The sequence below is a fragment of the Phragmites australis genome, chromosome 4, assembly GCF_958298935.1.
Source record: "Phragmites australis chromosome 4, lpPhrAust1.1, whole genome shotgun sequence".
NCBI lineage: Eukaryota > Viridiplantae > Streptophyta > Magnoliopsida > Poales > Poaceae > Phragmites > Phragmites australis.
Genome location: NC_084924.1, coordinates 46,491,697 through 46,509,079, shown reverse-complemented (window position 1 = coordinate 46,509,079; position 17,383 = coordinate 46,491,697). Strand labels below are relative to the sequence as shown.

At 42.7% G+C, this 17,383-nt stretch overlaps 1 protein-coding gene and 1 pseudogene across 1 annotated transcript; one reads left to right on the top strand and one right to left on the bottom strand.

Moving 5' to 3' along the window:
• The first annotated feature begins 1,896 nt into the window (after positions 1-1,896).
• On the top strand, positions 1,897-6,909 carry LOC133914864 (replication protein A 32 kDa subunit B-like; annotated as a pseudogene).
• Positions 6,910-14,260: 7,351 nt separating this feature from the next.
• Positions 14,261-15,887, bottom strand: LOC133914863 (uncharacterized). The gene is made up of 2 exons (XM_062357850.1): positions 14,649-15,887; positions 14,261-14,389 (listed from the first exon to the last, which is right to left on the bottom strand). Exons 1-2 carry the CDS (start codon positions 15,885-15,887, stop codon positions 14,261-14,263), a joined length of 1,368 nt encoding a protein of 455 aa, XP_062213834.1.
• Positions 15,888-17,383: the final 1,496 nt, after the last annotated feature.

Here is a 17,383-nt window from a genome sequence, read left to right as displayed (position 1 = left end):
GTTAAATATTTGATATTATTCTCATAGTATGTTTGTGTGTAATCATCGATCAATTGACTTGATCGTATACATGGTGCATGGGCGTGATTGCGAGTAGCGTTACGCCGGTGTTTATCGTTCTATAATTTTGATTTCCGATCGATACCGGCTTGTTTTCGTTCTGACAATATCGTTATCGATGTTCCCGTAATATCGACGCCGTATTCGTTTCCGGCACTATCATTTTCGATTTCGCTTTCAAGAAAAATATGAAAGTGGAAATGATGAAAGATTCTTCCGATCGTTTTCGCCCGTTTTCATCCCTACATTTATCCTTTTTCTTTTCATGTCCTTTGTTACCAAGAATTAAGAGTGAGACGGGCCATTCTGGAATCTTTTGCAGAGTGCGTAGGGTGCATATATACACATCAAGCAGTCTTTCAGGACCCCAAAAAGAAGGTCGATATTCCTAATCACCCCTAAATTAAATTACAATTAATTCACAGAAAAATGCTATTAATGTATGAACAGTTACTTTGAACCCTAGCATGTTAAAATCAGAGCACTAAGCCACTGATCTATCTGTGTCGTGCTCCAGGGGAAAAACTATTATGAAAGCTAGATTCACAGTTGTTGGTACCGTAAGTTGTGGTGTTTATATTAAAAGGAAATTCTACGAGATTCGATCTTACAGAAACATTATCTTTTGTGTCTGTCATATGTCTCATTCTTTTCTCTCAGTTACACGTGACAGCCGTTGGATCATGAAAAGACGGCATAGATCAGGTTCTCGTAGGAGGTCTTTCGGTGAAGGGTCTCACAGAAAGATCCTCTCTTTTGCATGCCACATATATTCGTCCTTACTCTCAGTTGCACATGCTAGCCGTTGGATCAGGAAATAATAGCATGGATCAGGGTCTCGTAGGGGTCTTTCGGTGAAGAATCTCATAGAATTTTCTTATGATGAAAATGGAACGGTAAAATCCTGAATTGACCAGTATTGTTTTCTATTTTTTTCCCGGTTATTTTTTATTTCTCTAGAACTTATATAAAATCAAACCGATTTCAAACCAATGAATACGAAAATAAAATTAAAAACAATCTAGCTTGATTTTCGACCGTATTTTCAAAATATCATATTTTACTCAAAATTTTCAAGTAAACTTCGAATAATTCCGTTTTTCCAAAATGCTATTAATGCATGAACAATTACTTTGAACCATAGCATGTTAAAATCAGAGCACTAAGCCACTTATCTATCTGTGTCGTGCTCTAGGGAAATAACTATTATGAAAGCTACGATTCTCAGTTGGTGGTACCGTAAGTTGTGGTGTTTCCCCTTCGGATGGGTGTTCTACTTCTTCTTTTTTAATATAATAGATAGTTCTCCTATTTGATGTTAAAAAAAAATCTCAGTTAGGTAATGTCCTATTGAGAGTTGCTTCTAATTTTGCATGAAGTAATCTCTACTACTTAAAAAAATCGTACCGCAACGTATCTTCATGAATGGTTTGCTCTCGTCCCTGTTCCGCTGGCCCATCCGAACGCCAACCCCACGCGCCTCTGGGCCGCCGCACGCGCCAACCCACTCCCCTTCCTCCCGCCCCAAAACCCCACCACGCCCACACCATGCCCTCAGGCCTCCCTTGTGTTGTGCCGCCACCCCCTACGCCCGCACCGTGCCCTCGGCCGAATCCCATCGGTCATCCCAAATCCCACTCCCGACTCAGATCGATCCGTCCTCTCCACCCCCAGGTCATCGCTATCCGCTACCAAGAAGTCTCCTATGCGTTCATTACTCCTCCGCCTTCATCCTCGTTGCCATGCGACGTGGCAACATCCACGCCTAGGGTTGACGAGGGACCTCTCATCACCGTCTTCTCGTTCTCCACCGTGGCCACCGATGTCGCTCTAATCATGCCCTCGCAGTCCACGATAGTCCCAGAGAGCAGTGGCGGTGGCCTCTCCAAGATACCTCATAATCACCAGTCTGCTTTTACTCCCTTTCTTTTGCTCGGCCTCCAGCTTGATCTTGTGGGCGCTCTCGATCAATGTGGTCAGGGTCAGAGCACATAGACGTTGCTCCCACTCACCATTAAGCAGATCATGGACGTGGCGCGGTGATGTCCAGACCTATGGTTGGTGAGGGACCTCTCGTCGTCGCCTTATCGTTGTCCGTTGTGGCCACCGATGCCACTCCGATCATGCCCTCGTAGTCCATGGTGGTCCCAAAGAGCAGCGGCGATGGCCTCTCTAAGGTCCCTTATAATCACCAATTTGTTTTTGCTCCCTTTCTTTTGTTCGGCCTCCAGCTTGACCTCGTGGTCACTCTCGATTGATGTGGTCAGGGTTAGAGAGCGCAGACGTTGTTCCCGCTCACCGTGAAGCAGATCATGGGCGCAGTGCGACAACGTCCATGCCAAGGGTTGGTGAGGGACCTCTCGTCGTCGCCTTGTCGCTGTCCGTCGTGGCCGTCGATGTCACTCCAATCATGCCCTCGCAGTTCACGACGGTCCCAGAGAGCGGCGGCGGTGACCTCTCCAAGGTCCATCATAATCACCAGTTTGCTTTTGCTTCCTTTCTTCTGTTCAGCCTCCAGCTTGATCTCGTGGGCGCTCTCGATCAATGTGGTCAAGGTCGGACCGCATAAATGCTACTCCCACTCACTATGAAGCATGGATGCGGCCCAGGCGAGCTACGACAAGTCCAATTTCTCCATCAATGGCATCGAGGTGTCCACGGTACTGATCTTGCCTCTTCGAATGGCACTTAGGCTTGTAAAAATTGTTTCTTTGAGCAGCGATTGGAGTAGGTTTTGGGGGTAAAGAAACATCCCCATCCCTATTTTCTTTATGTGTGAAATGGCTTTGCAAGATTGTTGCTTTGGGGTTCTTCCGGTGCCTGGATAGGTAGGTTGCTCATTGTAGACTAATTTTAGTTGGTAAGAAATAATAATATTGAACCTAAAACTGGTCTATTTGAAATTAGCCCCTTGACATGTGTGGTCCATTTATAATCAAATGTTGCCCTCTTCAGCAATTTATTTTCCAATATTTTAGAATGTCCTTTGTTTTTGTTCTTGTGTCTTCTCTTTGTTCTTTTGTGAAATCTACTTCATCTGGTTTCAAACAGTTATGCATCGTGTTGTTTGCTCTCTACATTGGTTGGCAAATATCAAAGTTATCTTTCTTTTGTGAACATATCATAGTCATCTTAATTGTTGTAATTGCCCTAAATTGCAAGTTAGGCTTCTTGGACGCATGTTGAATAAGGTTGAGTGGGTCCCAGATGTTGTGTTCACTCTTGTGGTACCGACATGATAGATGTTAATCACTAGTAGGATGCTTGGTATTTTGATGTTTAGCAGATTTTCAAGTTACCCCTAAATTTACTGGCATTTTTTTCTAAGGGAAAATGAGTCTTCTGACACTAAGGAAATAGCTAATGTCATGTAAGTATTAAAAATTAATTGTTGTATGCTAACAATTCAATTTGCTATGCAGTAAAGTTGATAGCTTTGATTTGTTCTAGTTTTACAAGGAATGGGAACTATATCATTGTCAAGGGTGGTCTAACAGGTTTTCAAGAAAAGCACCATGTGGTTGCTTACTCTGTGCAGTAAGCACTATGATCTTCTTGTACACTGTACAGTGGCTTGAGATGCTTACTGCTAATATTTGTCTATTAGAATCTTAATGTAGAGTATTAGATCTGTTTCATGGAATCATGCTATTGTACTTTAATCTCATCCTTCTTTAGTGAGTGACTTATGTTGATGTTTAGGCTTTTTCTGTGGTGAAGTAGCAGGCTATAAAAAGGCTGATGTTGCGGCAAATCATAAACATTATAGTAGTAGTCATGCACTAACTTTGTGATTGCAGAGCTTCTGACTAACTGACTATATTATTGATATGTCCTTACTCATAAACATGTAATGTTGACTCATACAAGAGTATTGCTACAGATTTGAAATTGTCTTAAAATATTTCTAATATAGTTAGCAAAATTTTCTTGGAAGAATTCAAGGGTTTATGATGGTCTTGTTTTAGGGAGAGAGGTTAATCTGGATTGGATAATTTTTTTCTGAACTTATTTGAGATAATTTCAGCCACACATTTTCTCTTGTAACCTTATTTTAGGGAGAGAGGTTAATCTGGATTGGTCAAAAAAATAATTCTGAACTTATTTGAGATAATTTCAGCCACACATTTTCTCTTGTAATCTAAATGTATATTTTTCTTGTGAGGCGTGTGACAAACTTCAATGATGTAACTCATCACTTTTTGCACTACATTCATGTGCCTTTGGAGCTGACCAGGTCAAAAGTACTAAGATCCATGCCTTTATTTCTGGGGGTTTAATATTTTACTATATTAACACTATCTAGGTTTTGTGGTGGGAGGGGGGATTTTATGTTTTTTCATTGGTCTAATTTTATGGAGGTCTTTGTTGCAGCCCCAAGTAAATCCTAATTTAGGAACCCCGAATCAAGCTAACCAAGTTCGGTTCCATAATAATCCGGTGCTCTGTAGGAAGTGCCTCCTTCTCCTACACTGTTGTCATCCCCTAAACCCAATCCACACACACCGATGCCATCACCTCTCATCGCTCCCTCGTCCTCCCCAGCGATGAGCTCTCGCCTTCCCCAGTGATGAGCTCTCACCTTCGACCTCGCATTCACGCCTCCCGCATTGGCCGGTGTCTGATTATGGTGTTGGTGGGTCTCATTTCCGTTGTAGTACAAATAACAAGAAAGAAACACTGAATTTAGTTATCCGAAAGTATTAATAGAGTTAAATATATTACTTTGGTTGTGGGAGACTAGCCTCTAACTTCTGATGATGGCTGGTACTGTTGTATATTTGTATTTTACTGTAGTCTTTCTACCTACATTAATTCTTAAAAACATGAAACTTCTGGAGACGTTTGAATGTCGATTATAGGTCTTGTACTGTAGTTCTACCTTTATGCTCATGTTGTTATGTGTAAATTTTTTTCCCATTGTAACATACGGGCATTCAACTTTAACATTAATGTGCACATAATACATCACCCATGATACATCCATGATTACATAATGTAGGGTTCCCTCAGTAGTCTCATGTCCGTGATTTCAGAGTAAAAATGGTTCCCTCTTAAGTCCTACTTTTTGTGTCCATGGTTTCAAAAGTAAACAATATACATCCTTCTTGTGGCCAATCTGTATTTGTAACAATCTCTTATAGCTATCCAATCAGAATTTCAGTTGGAAACATGCAAGTGAGTTGAAAATGTTTATAGCTAATCACCTGCTGATTATGATTTCTGAACTCAAACCATTACATTCGTACCATTTTATTTTGCATAGAATGCTATGCATAAGGCTAAAATCAGAGTCTGGGAGTGTATGTACTTTTAGGAGTGTTAAAAGTGAGAAGGATTAGTTTAGCTATTTTCATTAGATTAGCGGTCTTATTGTTTCTTGTGTCATTTAGTTGTGTATATTCATAGAACTATTAATTCTCCTGGTTTGAATAATATCACTTCTGCATTTCTTTCATTTCCCCATATATTTTGATGATTTAAATGACCTAAATTACACCTCACGAACCAGTAAGATACTCAATAAAATACGATTATTGCCCAAGGGTTTGCAATCTGCATATTTGTTATTTATTTCTTTCTTTCGTTATTCTCTCCTACGTAAAAACTCAATAGTTTTCCTTCCTTCCACGTCAACCTTTTATTTTCGCTCCTAATTTTTTCTCGTTACAACGCATGATGCTCAACTAGTAAATATAAAATAATAGGGAAGAAGTAAAGGAAAAGATAAGGCAACATTAAAAAAAATCGTAGATAACCAGACTCCGGTGTGGTGGTAGAGTGTAGAACTCTGCTTTACACACATACAAGTGTTTTCATTAATTTTATTTGTGGTCATGTGATAAGAGAAACACTCACGCGTGTGAGCTAGTGTGATGTGTGCGTGCCGTCGTCCTTGTAATAAAGAAATACCGTATCATGCATCAGTGCAATTAATATTCGCTTATATATCAAGCACTATGCGTTTTATATACAGTGAAGAATAAACCTAACAATGACTGAATTTTCCCTCGGAAAGAAGCCTTGACAATTAACTTTCCGAGCAAAGCGCTTTGCTCACATTTGGTAGGCTGCTCACATACACACACATTGGACAAGAAAGCATGCCAATGTTTTCCCAGGTGCAAGTCAATACAAACATGTTGTCCCGTTACTAGCAGTGCCGAGATCAGGATCTCAAGGAGGATCCAGGGCACCGATTACTCATACATTCTTCTGAATTGACAACACCGTCTTTCTTTAAAACAAATCCGGACAGATCGTCAATTTAATTGCACCACAGATCGATGCTGCCAAATTATCACCAAGACAAACAAGTTACTGTGAGACCTGAAACCAACCAATTAGTATCTACAGGTCGGTGAAAGTCTCTCCAACATGCAAACTTCTTCAGAACTCTGAATCCTTTCTGTTCCCGGATAAGGGTTAGAACTATAAACTCGCGGGGCAGTTTGTTCAACACCGTGCAAACCTCTAGTTTTCGGTGTGTTTTTTTTCCAGGTCAAGCTATTCGTTCAAACTAAGCCAAGATTCTCTGGAGAAAAGACCCTTATCGCCTACCTCCTCATCATATCTCTATCTACTCAGAAATGCAGCACCGATAGGCCATTTTCAGAGAGCAGCGCGCCCACGAGCGTCCATCCGTTCCAGGAGCGGCAAAGACGTGCACGGCCAGTGACATGGCACCACGCTGATGATCATGTACTCCACTCCAGTGAACTGAAATACTGCATTGCCATGCCATGCATGCACTGGAATGGTCAGCGTCTCAAGGCCGATCAATCGAGCTCACTTGATCGCCAGTGTGGCACACGCTGCGTGTCAAGTCAACGCGCGTTCAGACACTGAGCATGCTTCATATGACATGTCCGTGTGGGCGCCAGCCGGCCTGCGTAACTCTGCACATCATCTGCACTTCTGCAGGGACCTGCCTGGAACCTGAACTTTGAAGCAATTCATCGGTGGGCCGGCGATGAACCGATCGATCGGACCGTTATGATACTATGATTATAAGGGATAAACATTCATTGGAAGAATAACCGATTATAATGATATATGACTACTTTTTTTATATAGAAGTAAATTTTAAAAATATATAACTATTTTGACATATATTACAGAAAACTATAATTTTTTATACCTATTTTAAAAAATCTACATCTATTTTGATACATGTTAAAAAAACTATAACTTTTATATCGTGGATCCACCTGTCATTCTTTATGATATGTAATAGAAGGATTAATCGTGAAGTCACCTGTTACCAGAGGATGATATGTGAGCTCACGGTGAAAAAGTTATAATTTTTTACAACATATATCAAAATAGTTATAGATTTTTTAAATGAGCATTAAAATTATAATTTTTTACAACATGTGTCAAATAGTTATAGATTTTTAAGATTTTCTCTTTATATAAGATAGGAAATTATAATCCAAAATCAATTCCAACACTTAGAAGCATGGATGTGCGGCGTGTGGCACGTACCGGCCATGGCGTTGACTCTTGGGACGCATGGAGCTCATCGATGGAAGCGCGCGCGGGATTCCTTCCAAGATCGGAGGTAGCTCGCTGCCGGTTCCATGAATTTATGGACGTGCGTGCATCTGCCGTCCCATCCCAAGTGTAATTCAATTCCAGCATGGCAGAATTATTGCTCGTCCATCGATCCAAGACAAGAGCTAGCGAGTAGCGATCGAGAGAGGAAACAACGGAGCATAATGGAATTTGAGTAATAGGCACGCGATGGGTTCTGAAAAGGATGGCGGTTTCAGCCCTTGCTTAATTTGCCAACGATTTGACGATATACATGAAAATCCTACGTGGTGCAGTAGTAGGGCATCGCGAATGCTCTCAAGTCTCAAGTATGCCATGCTCATTTACAGATGCGACAGCGTTGCTGCATCGGTTAGTAATTTCTTCAGGATGGTCGACAATCGTTGCATGAAGCAATCTCCGTTTTTAGATGAGGACAAATCTGCAGTGCTGGACTTGAAGTCTGAAATGCAGGATGACGTAGAATGGTTCGGGGCACGCATGGGTATCTAGCTAGATCAATCCATCTACCATTAGTTCACCAAATAATTATGTCCGTCGTTAACCTCTCCGTGACAAAGTTCGGTAGTAGCTTCAGCATATTAATCTTTGTGTGATATTTAAAATCTGTTTGTTTCAGCTTGTAGATCGCAAATTATGATTATAATTTATAAGATGAAATAAATAGATTGAATTATAAAAACAAAAGTGTACGATTAAGCCCTCAGATAGTAACAATACAACAATTCACCTTCTACCAGCTTATGCAGATTATACAAACCAGTTTTTATAATTTAACTTTTTACAATTCATAATTTATAAATTATTTTTCACAATTGACAGTTGAAAAAACATGTCATGACTGATTATAAATCAAGCTTGTTCCTTCATTGGATGTCGAACATGTATGCATGACTCTTAATCATTGATTAATAGTGAGTGGAGTAGCGCAGGCCGGCCGACATTGATGACCTAACTAACTGGTTCCTTGACGGAGATTTCATCTAAATTACTTGAACCTCTCGCAGATTTCTTCATAGCCAGCTACTAATAGATCAATCTCTTTGATTTCATCACCATATACGCAAGAAATTGCGAATAGCATGTGCTGACGTACGCACGAGCATCCTCCTTATGTCCACATCGTACGTGATGAACGTGAGGAGTAATTGTTGAGCATATATGTAACGAAAAACACATGCGTGTGTACTTAAAATCACGAAATAAACTAGTTTTTCTTTATTGAACAACATGTGATGTACATGTATGCAAGGTTGAATTCACCGTGGGGGCGGAGGGATCTCAAGCCCCCATATGCTGGCGTACGTATGCACAAGCATCCTCCTCACGTTTACATCGTACGTGAGAAGTAATTGGTGAGGGTGAGGAGTAATTGGTGAGGATAAATATAACGAAAGACACATGCATGTGTACTTAAAATCATAAAATAAACTAGTTTTTCTTTATCGAACAGCATGTGATGTATATGTATGTAGAGGCGGATTCACTGTAGGGCGGAGGGGTCTCAAGCCCGCTGGCGTAGGGGCTCCTTTTCAATTTTTGGGCATAGTAGAGGAAAGAGAAGAGAAGAAGAAAGAAGAAAAAGAGAGATCTCTCTATTGTGATCTGAATCCGTCACTGCATGTATGTATAAGCTAGCAGATCGAAAGATAATGACAATGGTTTGCTCGGCGCAAAACCAATCAAAGTTACATGCATTTTCATTCAAAAATAATCACATGCATTTCGATCATGCTTTAAAATACGAAACCAAGAAATACAAGTGTAGGGATTTTTGCAAAAAGAAAAGAAACGAAAACACTGCAAGTTGAGGGTTTGTCAAAAGATAAACAACTCAAGTTAACATACAGCCCAAACTAATTAAACTTGAATGTCGCGAGATACCAGGAGTACTTGATTTTTACATATTTTTCATGAAAAAAATGAACAGTTTTAATTGATGCGTCATTAAGAGGTATACATCTATCTATTATACTATTATTTGAGAATAAAAAAGAGATACCATGTTCACTCTCAATACCACAAAATTATCACGTTAATCAGAAAAAAAAGAAAATGATCTAGACCACTCATTATTATGAACATCTAACGATCTAGATTTAACAAAAAAAAGTATATATCAAATATGATTAATAAATAGCCAAATTCAGAATTAAAATATATGAAAAATTAGCAATTTGATTTTCATACGGGTTAGGAAAAAAATATCTAAATAAAGAGTCCAAATAAAATAAATAAATTATAAATGAAATTGGGGTTAGAATAGAAAAAGGAAGGACCATATCAAATATAGTCTTAGAAAAATCAAATTATTATAAAAATCAAATACCTAAATAAAAAATCCATGCAAAATACAATTAATCAATAGCTAAATTTCATAATGAAAAATAAAAAAAAATTAAAAATCTTACTAAGATAATATATTAAGAAGCACCATGTAGCTCAAGATCGTCCCATCAAGTATGTAGCATGCAAAGCACAACATGCAAGTAACACAAATATATTCTGATTTTGGTTAGGTTGCTTACACCTAATCCATGATTTTTGCAGTTAATCAAAGCGTATACGAATCGAACAAATATATGTATACGATTTATGTACAAGTTTAGAGCATAAATAAATTTATCTTTCACTAATATAATTTGTATCTCTTCTTATAATTTTATTTGTTTGATAACTAAATGACACTAATCTCATAAAAAACTAAAAAGATTAATTTTTAATTAAAGATGATCATGATAAAATATTATTAGGAGATTAGCCATATTATTAGCATGAGCTACCTTACTTAGTTCTATTTAGATTTAAGCAGCAAAAGATTAATTACAAGTCTTTCACTGCACGCAACCAATTAAGCGGGAACATCATATCGTGCTAGTCGCAACATGCATATATATCCATACTAGCTCGCTCTGGTACCCCTTGCCCTTGTCCGCATCAAATGTGAGTGAGATAGGGAGAGTTAAGATATGTTTGGTTATATACCCTAAAAGGCCCGATCAAAATTCGGCGTTGTCAATTTGTATGTAGAGTCAAAATGTGAGTATTGTTAAAAAAAGTGCTATTTAGATGATAGTCATGATAAATCTTGCCACAACTATGAATATATCACGTGGGGCCTACGTGTTATCTATTTTTTTTTTATTGAAACATAACAATGTAGGATCTTAGTTTTAGATAAAATCATAAGAAATACCATGATACAAACAAATTACAAATCAGATACATAATTTAATAGATATTAGTATTTAAAATTTGATAATAAAAAATTTCGAACTGCGTGCAAGCAAGTGCCTGCTAACACCTCATCCGTGGGAGCTCGGCCAAAACCTGGTGAGCAATTTGCTCGCCCATGTCGGCTGTGTTACTATAACTGGCACTAGCCAATTTTTTATGGACCGGTCAAATTTTAGCTCTGAACTAAACAATGGCTAAATTTTTAGAGCATACCAAACACGTCCTTACATCTGCAAGCTGGTGCCTACATGTATCTTTAGTGTGAAACATAACTTGTGATCTAGCTAGCAAAGGGTAAAGATTTTTCTTAGGAGCTAGTTTCGGTAGCATGCAAATGGTAGTATCTATATATTCCATGTTTCCTATTCTTCAATCCACTGAAAATCAGTGTTTCTTCGGTCAATGGTGGTTGGTGAGCAATTCTTCGAGTTTTAGGGTTAGGGAAGAGGGTTTTTGGGTCCAAGAGGTGACCCTGGCTTAGAGGATGCCCTGCGTGGGAGGCCAGACCATCAGTGGCAACATGGTGTGGAGGCACCACCAACCACAATGGCAGAGGACTGGCGATGAGTGGTGAAGGCTGTAGATGAGAATTAGGGCAATCAGTTGCTTATGTATTGCATCTTGAGAGTATATATATACAAGTACAGAAGGAGCTCGGGAGAGCAACGAACTATCCCTACAGCTAAGGACTATCGCACGACGTGCGCGTGAGACCAGGACGAACTCCAACCGAACAGAACGAGTCATCCGTTCCAACACCCCCCTTCAGTCGATGCGTCGGTAGCACGGACAGATAGACTGCGACGAAAATCTTCGAACAGAACTTGAGGAAGTCCCTTCGTCATAATATCTGCAAACTGATGTTGAGTGGGAACGTGTAGAACTTGAAGACGACCAAGATGCACTTGTTCACGGACAAAGTGAATGTCTAGTTCGACATGCTTTGTGCGGCGATGATTGACCGGGTTGTGAGATAAATACACGGCGGAGATGTTGTCACAGTATATGATTGTAGCTTTGTCAATGCCAATGTGCAGCTCTCGTAGAAGATTACGGATCCAACAACATTCAGTGGCCGCATTTGCCACGGCGCGATACTCGGCTTCAGCGCTGGATCGGGACACCACTGTTTGTCGTTTGGAGGACCAAGATATGAGCGTATCACCAAAGAAGACACAGTAGCCAGAGGTAGATCGACGTGTATCGGGACATCCTGCCCAGTCCGCATCGCTATATGCCATCAATGTTGAGGAGGAAGAAGACTGAATTGTCATGCCAAAGTTGATGGTTCCACGTATATAGCGCAAGATACGCTTGACAAGAGCCCAGTGAGCATCCGTAGGCGAGTGCATGTGTAGAGATACTTGGTTTACGGCATATGCAAGATCCGCCCGGGTGAGTGTTAGATATTGCAAAGCTCCAACAATGCTACGATAAAAGGCTGCGTCAGTGATCGGAGAACCTGTAGAGCTGGAAACTTTTGGCTTGGTGTCAATAGGAGTGGCGGATGGTGTACAGTTGAGCATGCCGGCACGGTCCAAGATGGCTTCAGCATACTGTTCCTGACTGAGAAAGAAACCAGAGGGCAAACGGCGCACTTGGATCCCAAGGAAAAAACGCAGCGGCCCAAGATCGGTCATCCGGAACTCACTGTGAAGGCAAGAAATGATGCGCTGAAGGAGTTTGGAATTGGATGCAGTGAGTACAATATCGTCCACATAAAGGAGAAGATATGCAGTATCGGTGCCAGCATGGAGCACGAAAAGTGAGGTGTCCGAGAGGGTGGCCGAGAACCCAATGGTTTTGATGAATCCTGCGAACCGATGGTACCAAGCGCGCGGCGCTTGTTTGAGACCATAAAGGGAGCGAGAGAGAAGACATACGTGATCCGGGTGTTGAGCATCGACGAAGCCAGCAGGTTGTTGACAATAAACCCGCTCGGTGAGCCGCCCATTGAGGAAAGCGTTTTTCACATCAAGTTGGTGAACCGGCCACTGGCGGGAAGCAGCAATGTGTAACACAAGCCGAATGGATGCAGGCTTCACCACAGGGGAGAACGTCTGATCAAAGTCGATTCCAGCACGTTGAGTGAAGCCACGAACCACCCACCGAGCTTTTCGCCGATCCAGTGAACCATCCGGCTTTGTTTTGTTTCGGAAAATCCATTTGCCGCTAATGATATGAGCGCCCGACGGACGAGGTACAAGCGTCCATGTGTCGTTGTCACGGAGAGCATTGAATTCAGCCTCCATAGCAATGCGCCAATCTGGATCACGCAGGGCAGCACGAACGGAGGTAGGCACCGCGGGAAGAAGGACATCGGAAGCAACATGTGCGGCGTAGCATGGATTTGGCTTGGAGATGCCCACGCGAGCACGTGTTATCATCAGATGACAGACTGGGCCATGGGATGATGTAGTAGTGGTAGTGGGCGGGGAAGGAGACGCATGCAGATCACCAGAGGGCGTAGCCGGCGAGGGAGAAACCACAGGAGCAGCGGCTGGAGGCGATGCAGAAGACGAGGTTTGAGCCGCGATCGGTGTGGCCAGGGCACCTGATGAAGCCGGCTTGGGCGGTACGGGCACAAACACAAGTAACACATCTTGAAGCACGGACCGTGCGGCGGCAGAAGAAGCAGGAGACCGCGAGCTAGACAATGACCTGTAGGGAAATATGGTTTCATCGAAATGAACATGCCGAGAGGTAAGTACACGACTGGAGATCGGATCATAGCATCGGTAGCCCTTTGTGTCTGTCGGATATCCGAGAAAAATGCAGGCGAGAGAGCGCGGTGCGAGTTTATATGGAGCCGTCGCTGAGACGTTGGGATAGCACAAGCACCCAAAAACACGTAGGTGCGCGTAGTCAGGTGGACGAGCGAAGAGAAGTTGAAAGGGAGAAACGCCGGTGCGAGAGCGACAGGGACGGCGATTTAAAAGAAAGGTGGCAGTAGCAAGCGCGTCGGGCCAGAAGTTGGATGGAAGATTGGCGTGTAGCAAAATAGTGCGAACAATATTGTTTAGAGTACGAAGAATGCGTTCGGCGCGCCCGTTTTGCTGAGACGTATAGGGACATGTAAGGCGAAGAAGAATACCGTGGGCGGAGAGGAAATTGCGAAAGGCATTGTTATCAAATTCACGTCCATTGTCAGTTTGAAAACACAAGATTGGCATCTGGAATTGGGTAGTGACATATGCATGAAAGGCAAGTAAAGTAGAGAGCACATCCGATTTATTGCGTAAGGGAAAAGTCCAAGCGAAATGAGTGAAATCATCTAAGATAACTAGATAAAATTTATAACCGGAATTGCTAACAGTAGGTGAAGTCCAGAGATCGGAATGTAAAATATGAAATGGAAGGGGAGCCACATTATTGGAATGAGCAAACGGTAAACGAGTGTGCTTGCCTAAACGACAAGCGTGGCAGGAATGAAGTTCTGTCTTGTGGAAAGAGAAACCCGCGTCGTGAAGAGCACGCTGCATGGAGGCGCCACCGGGATGTCCAAGCCGGGCATGCCAAAGCTCAGAAGAGCAATCTGCAACCAGACCATGATGACCACCAGAGGCATGCAGCGAATAAAGATCGCCGGAGCTATCACATCGGAGAAGAACTGTCTGTGTTCGGAGGTCCTTGATGGAGAAACCAAACAGGTCAAATTCAACGGAGACATGATTATCTTTAGTGAGTTGACGGACAGAGATTAAGTTTTTAACTAAAGCAGGAGATATGAGAACATTATTTAAACAAAGAGAGGAAGATGATGTCGGAAGAATATGTGTGCCGCGACGATGAACCGGGAGAACGGCGCCGTTTCCGACAATAATATGAGAAGAAACAGGAGCCGGAGAGGTGGAGGTGAGAATACCAGGATTAGAAGCCATGTGAGCGGAGGCGCCGATGTCGAGAACCCAGTCAGAGCCCGGCGGCGGCATGTGTTGGAAGGCGTTGAGAAGACTAGATGGAACTGACGGGGATGGTTGCATGGGGCCGAAACTTGCGGGGTTGTTGAAGACGAACAGTGGGGTCGAGGCCATCATGGCACTGTGCGCCGGAACGCCCGGGCGGGTGCCGAGAATCCATGAGCCGGCCGATCGCCATTGTGGCAGTGGCCAAGCTTGGACCACGCCCGTCCATGGATTGTAGGCGAGGGCCCAAGGCACCTGAGACGCGGCTGGAGTCGATGACGAAATGCCACCATGCGGACCGCGGATACGGACGTCGGATTGTTTCCGCTTCTTCTTGGATGGAGTGTGATTGGTCTTCGAAGGCGTGAATGATGGCGTCGTCGGGGTGGGAGCAGCGCCCGTGGATAACGCCGCGGAAGCAGACCCGGCGGCAAGCAAGGCTGTCGCAGCCTCCATCTTGGCCGTGTGCACCTGGCGAGTTTCGTCCTGCAGCAAATATGAGCGAGTGTACAAGAACGTCGGTGGAGGAAGCTTGGAGGTGAGGACGCCGATGGCGTGACTGAACTTAGAGCTCAGGCCGCGAAGCGCGTTGATGACGAGAGCCTGATCGGAGATCGGATGCCCGACGTCGTTGAGCGTGTCGGCGAGGGTCTTTAGCTTCGTGAAGTATTCGGTGATCGTCATGTCGCCTTGGTAGAGGCTGTGGAACTCCTGAAGAGCGTAGACCGCGCGTTGCATGGAGTTGTCGCGGAAGAGCCCGCGGATTGCAGTCCAGAGAGAGAACGCTGTCGGGGAAGGATGGACCATAACATCCATGACTGCCTTGGACACCGAGGTGTACAGCCAGGAAACGATCGCATAATCGATCTGAGTCCATTCGGCATCAAGAAGACGAAGGCGTGCGTCGACGGTGCCGTCGACATGGTCGAGGAGACCGAACTTGCGGAGGGTCATCTCGAAGAAGGTACGCCAGGAGTTGTAGTTGGCATCATCCAGCTCGAGCACGATGGGCACGTGTGCCCGGATGTTGACAAGCTGGACCGAAGCAGCGGCGAGTGGGGTGGGATCGGTAGCAACAAAAGGATTGCTGAGAGAGGAGGCCGAAGCACTCGTAGGGCTGGACGCCATGGAGAGAGTGTGCAGCGGAGAAGAAACGAGAGGAAGATCGAGGAAAGGCTGATACCATGTAGATGAGAATTAGGGCAATCAGTTGCTTATGTATTGCATCTTGAGAGTATATATATACAAGTACAGAAGGAGCTCGGGAGAGCAACGAACTATCCCTACAGCTAAGGACTATCGCACGACGTGCGCGTGAGACCAGGACGAACTCCAACCGAACAGAACGAGTCATCCGTTCCAACAAAGGCAACGGAGGAGTGAAACGGAACGGTTTATTGTGACAACGGCAAGTGGAAGCAGATCCGACGACACTCTTGCCACCGGAGACGAGTGCAGGCGGGCGGGGCGAGGGCGAGATTTGTCGGGAGGAAGAAAATCACTTAACTGATGGGAGGATGAAGATAGACAGAGGTAGAAGATGAATCCTGAACCATCAGATGTGAGAGGTTGACTCAAACAAAAGCTACTACTTTCAGTCATATGAAACATAGCATCTTCCTATATATTCAGTTGAATTCGCAGACTGTCGATGCAGAATTCATGCTTGCAACACGTACGGTGTATAGCAAACGGGCAAATGCTCATGCATGTACTACATTTCGCAATCTATAATATATACCACATTCAGCAATTTATGACCACCATGTACGGAGTATGTAGCACAAAAAGAGAGAGAGGAGTGTTTGGACTCAATCAAGGATCTTCTGGTTATCGAAGTCAGTGTTTATTAGGTTTTTGCAGCTACCATGCATGACGTTCCATGTCAACTGTTTCACGTTATCACAACTCGCAATGCTGCCTATTCAAACTTCGAAGAAGCAACCTCGTTTTAAGAAGTGTACCGATATATATATTATGCGCCTATACGTAGTCGCTATTCGTACTGTACATATCCCCAATTACAACCTTAAACACTATAAATTACAATTTATTATATAGACCAATTACAATTTCACGTCCAGAAATACATAATTGCAACACGAGAAGCTAACACTGTGAGTTATAACTTGTTATTCGTACTGCGCACATCCTCCAGTTACAATCCAAAACATTATGAGTTACAACTTGTTAGGTAGATCAGTTACAACTTCACGTCAGAAATACATAATTACAACACGAGAAGCTAACACTATTAGTTACAACTTGTTATTCACATTGCGCACATCCCTTAGTTACAACTCGAAACACTGTGAGTTACAACTTCACGTCTATAAATACATAATTGCAACACGAGAAGCTAACATTGTGAGTTGCAACTTGTTATTCGCACTGCGCATCCCCAGTTACAATCCGAAACACTGTGAGTTACAACTTGTAGGTGCGCGCAGATATAAACTATAATAAGTATACCTACATAATATATATATATATAATAAATTGAGGAACCGGCACACATATTACTTATCCACGTCATACTCATATAACTACGAATGTAATCTATCGCAGATAATATCATTAAAAATACTTATATACATGTAAAATATTAACATAAGAACTTAAAA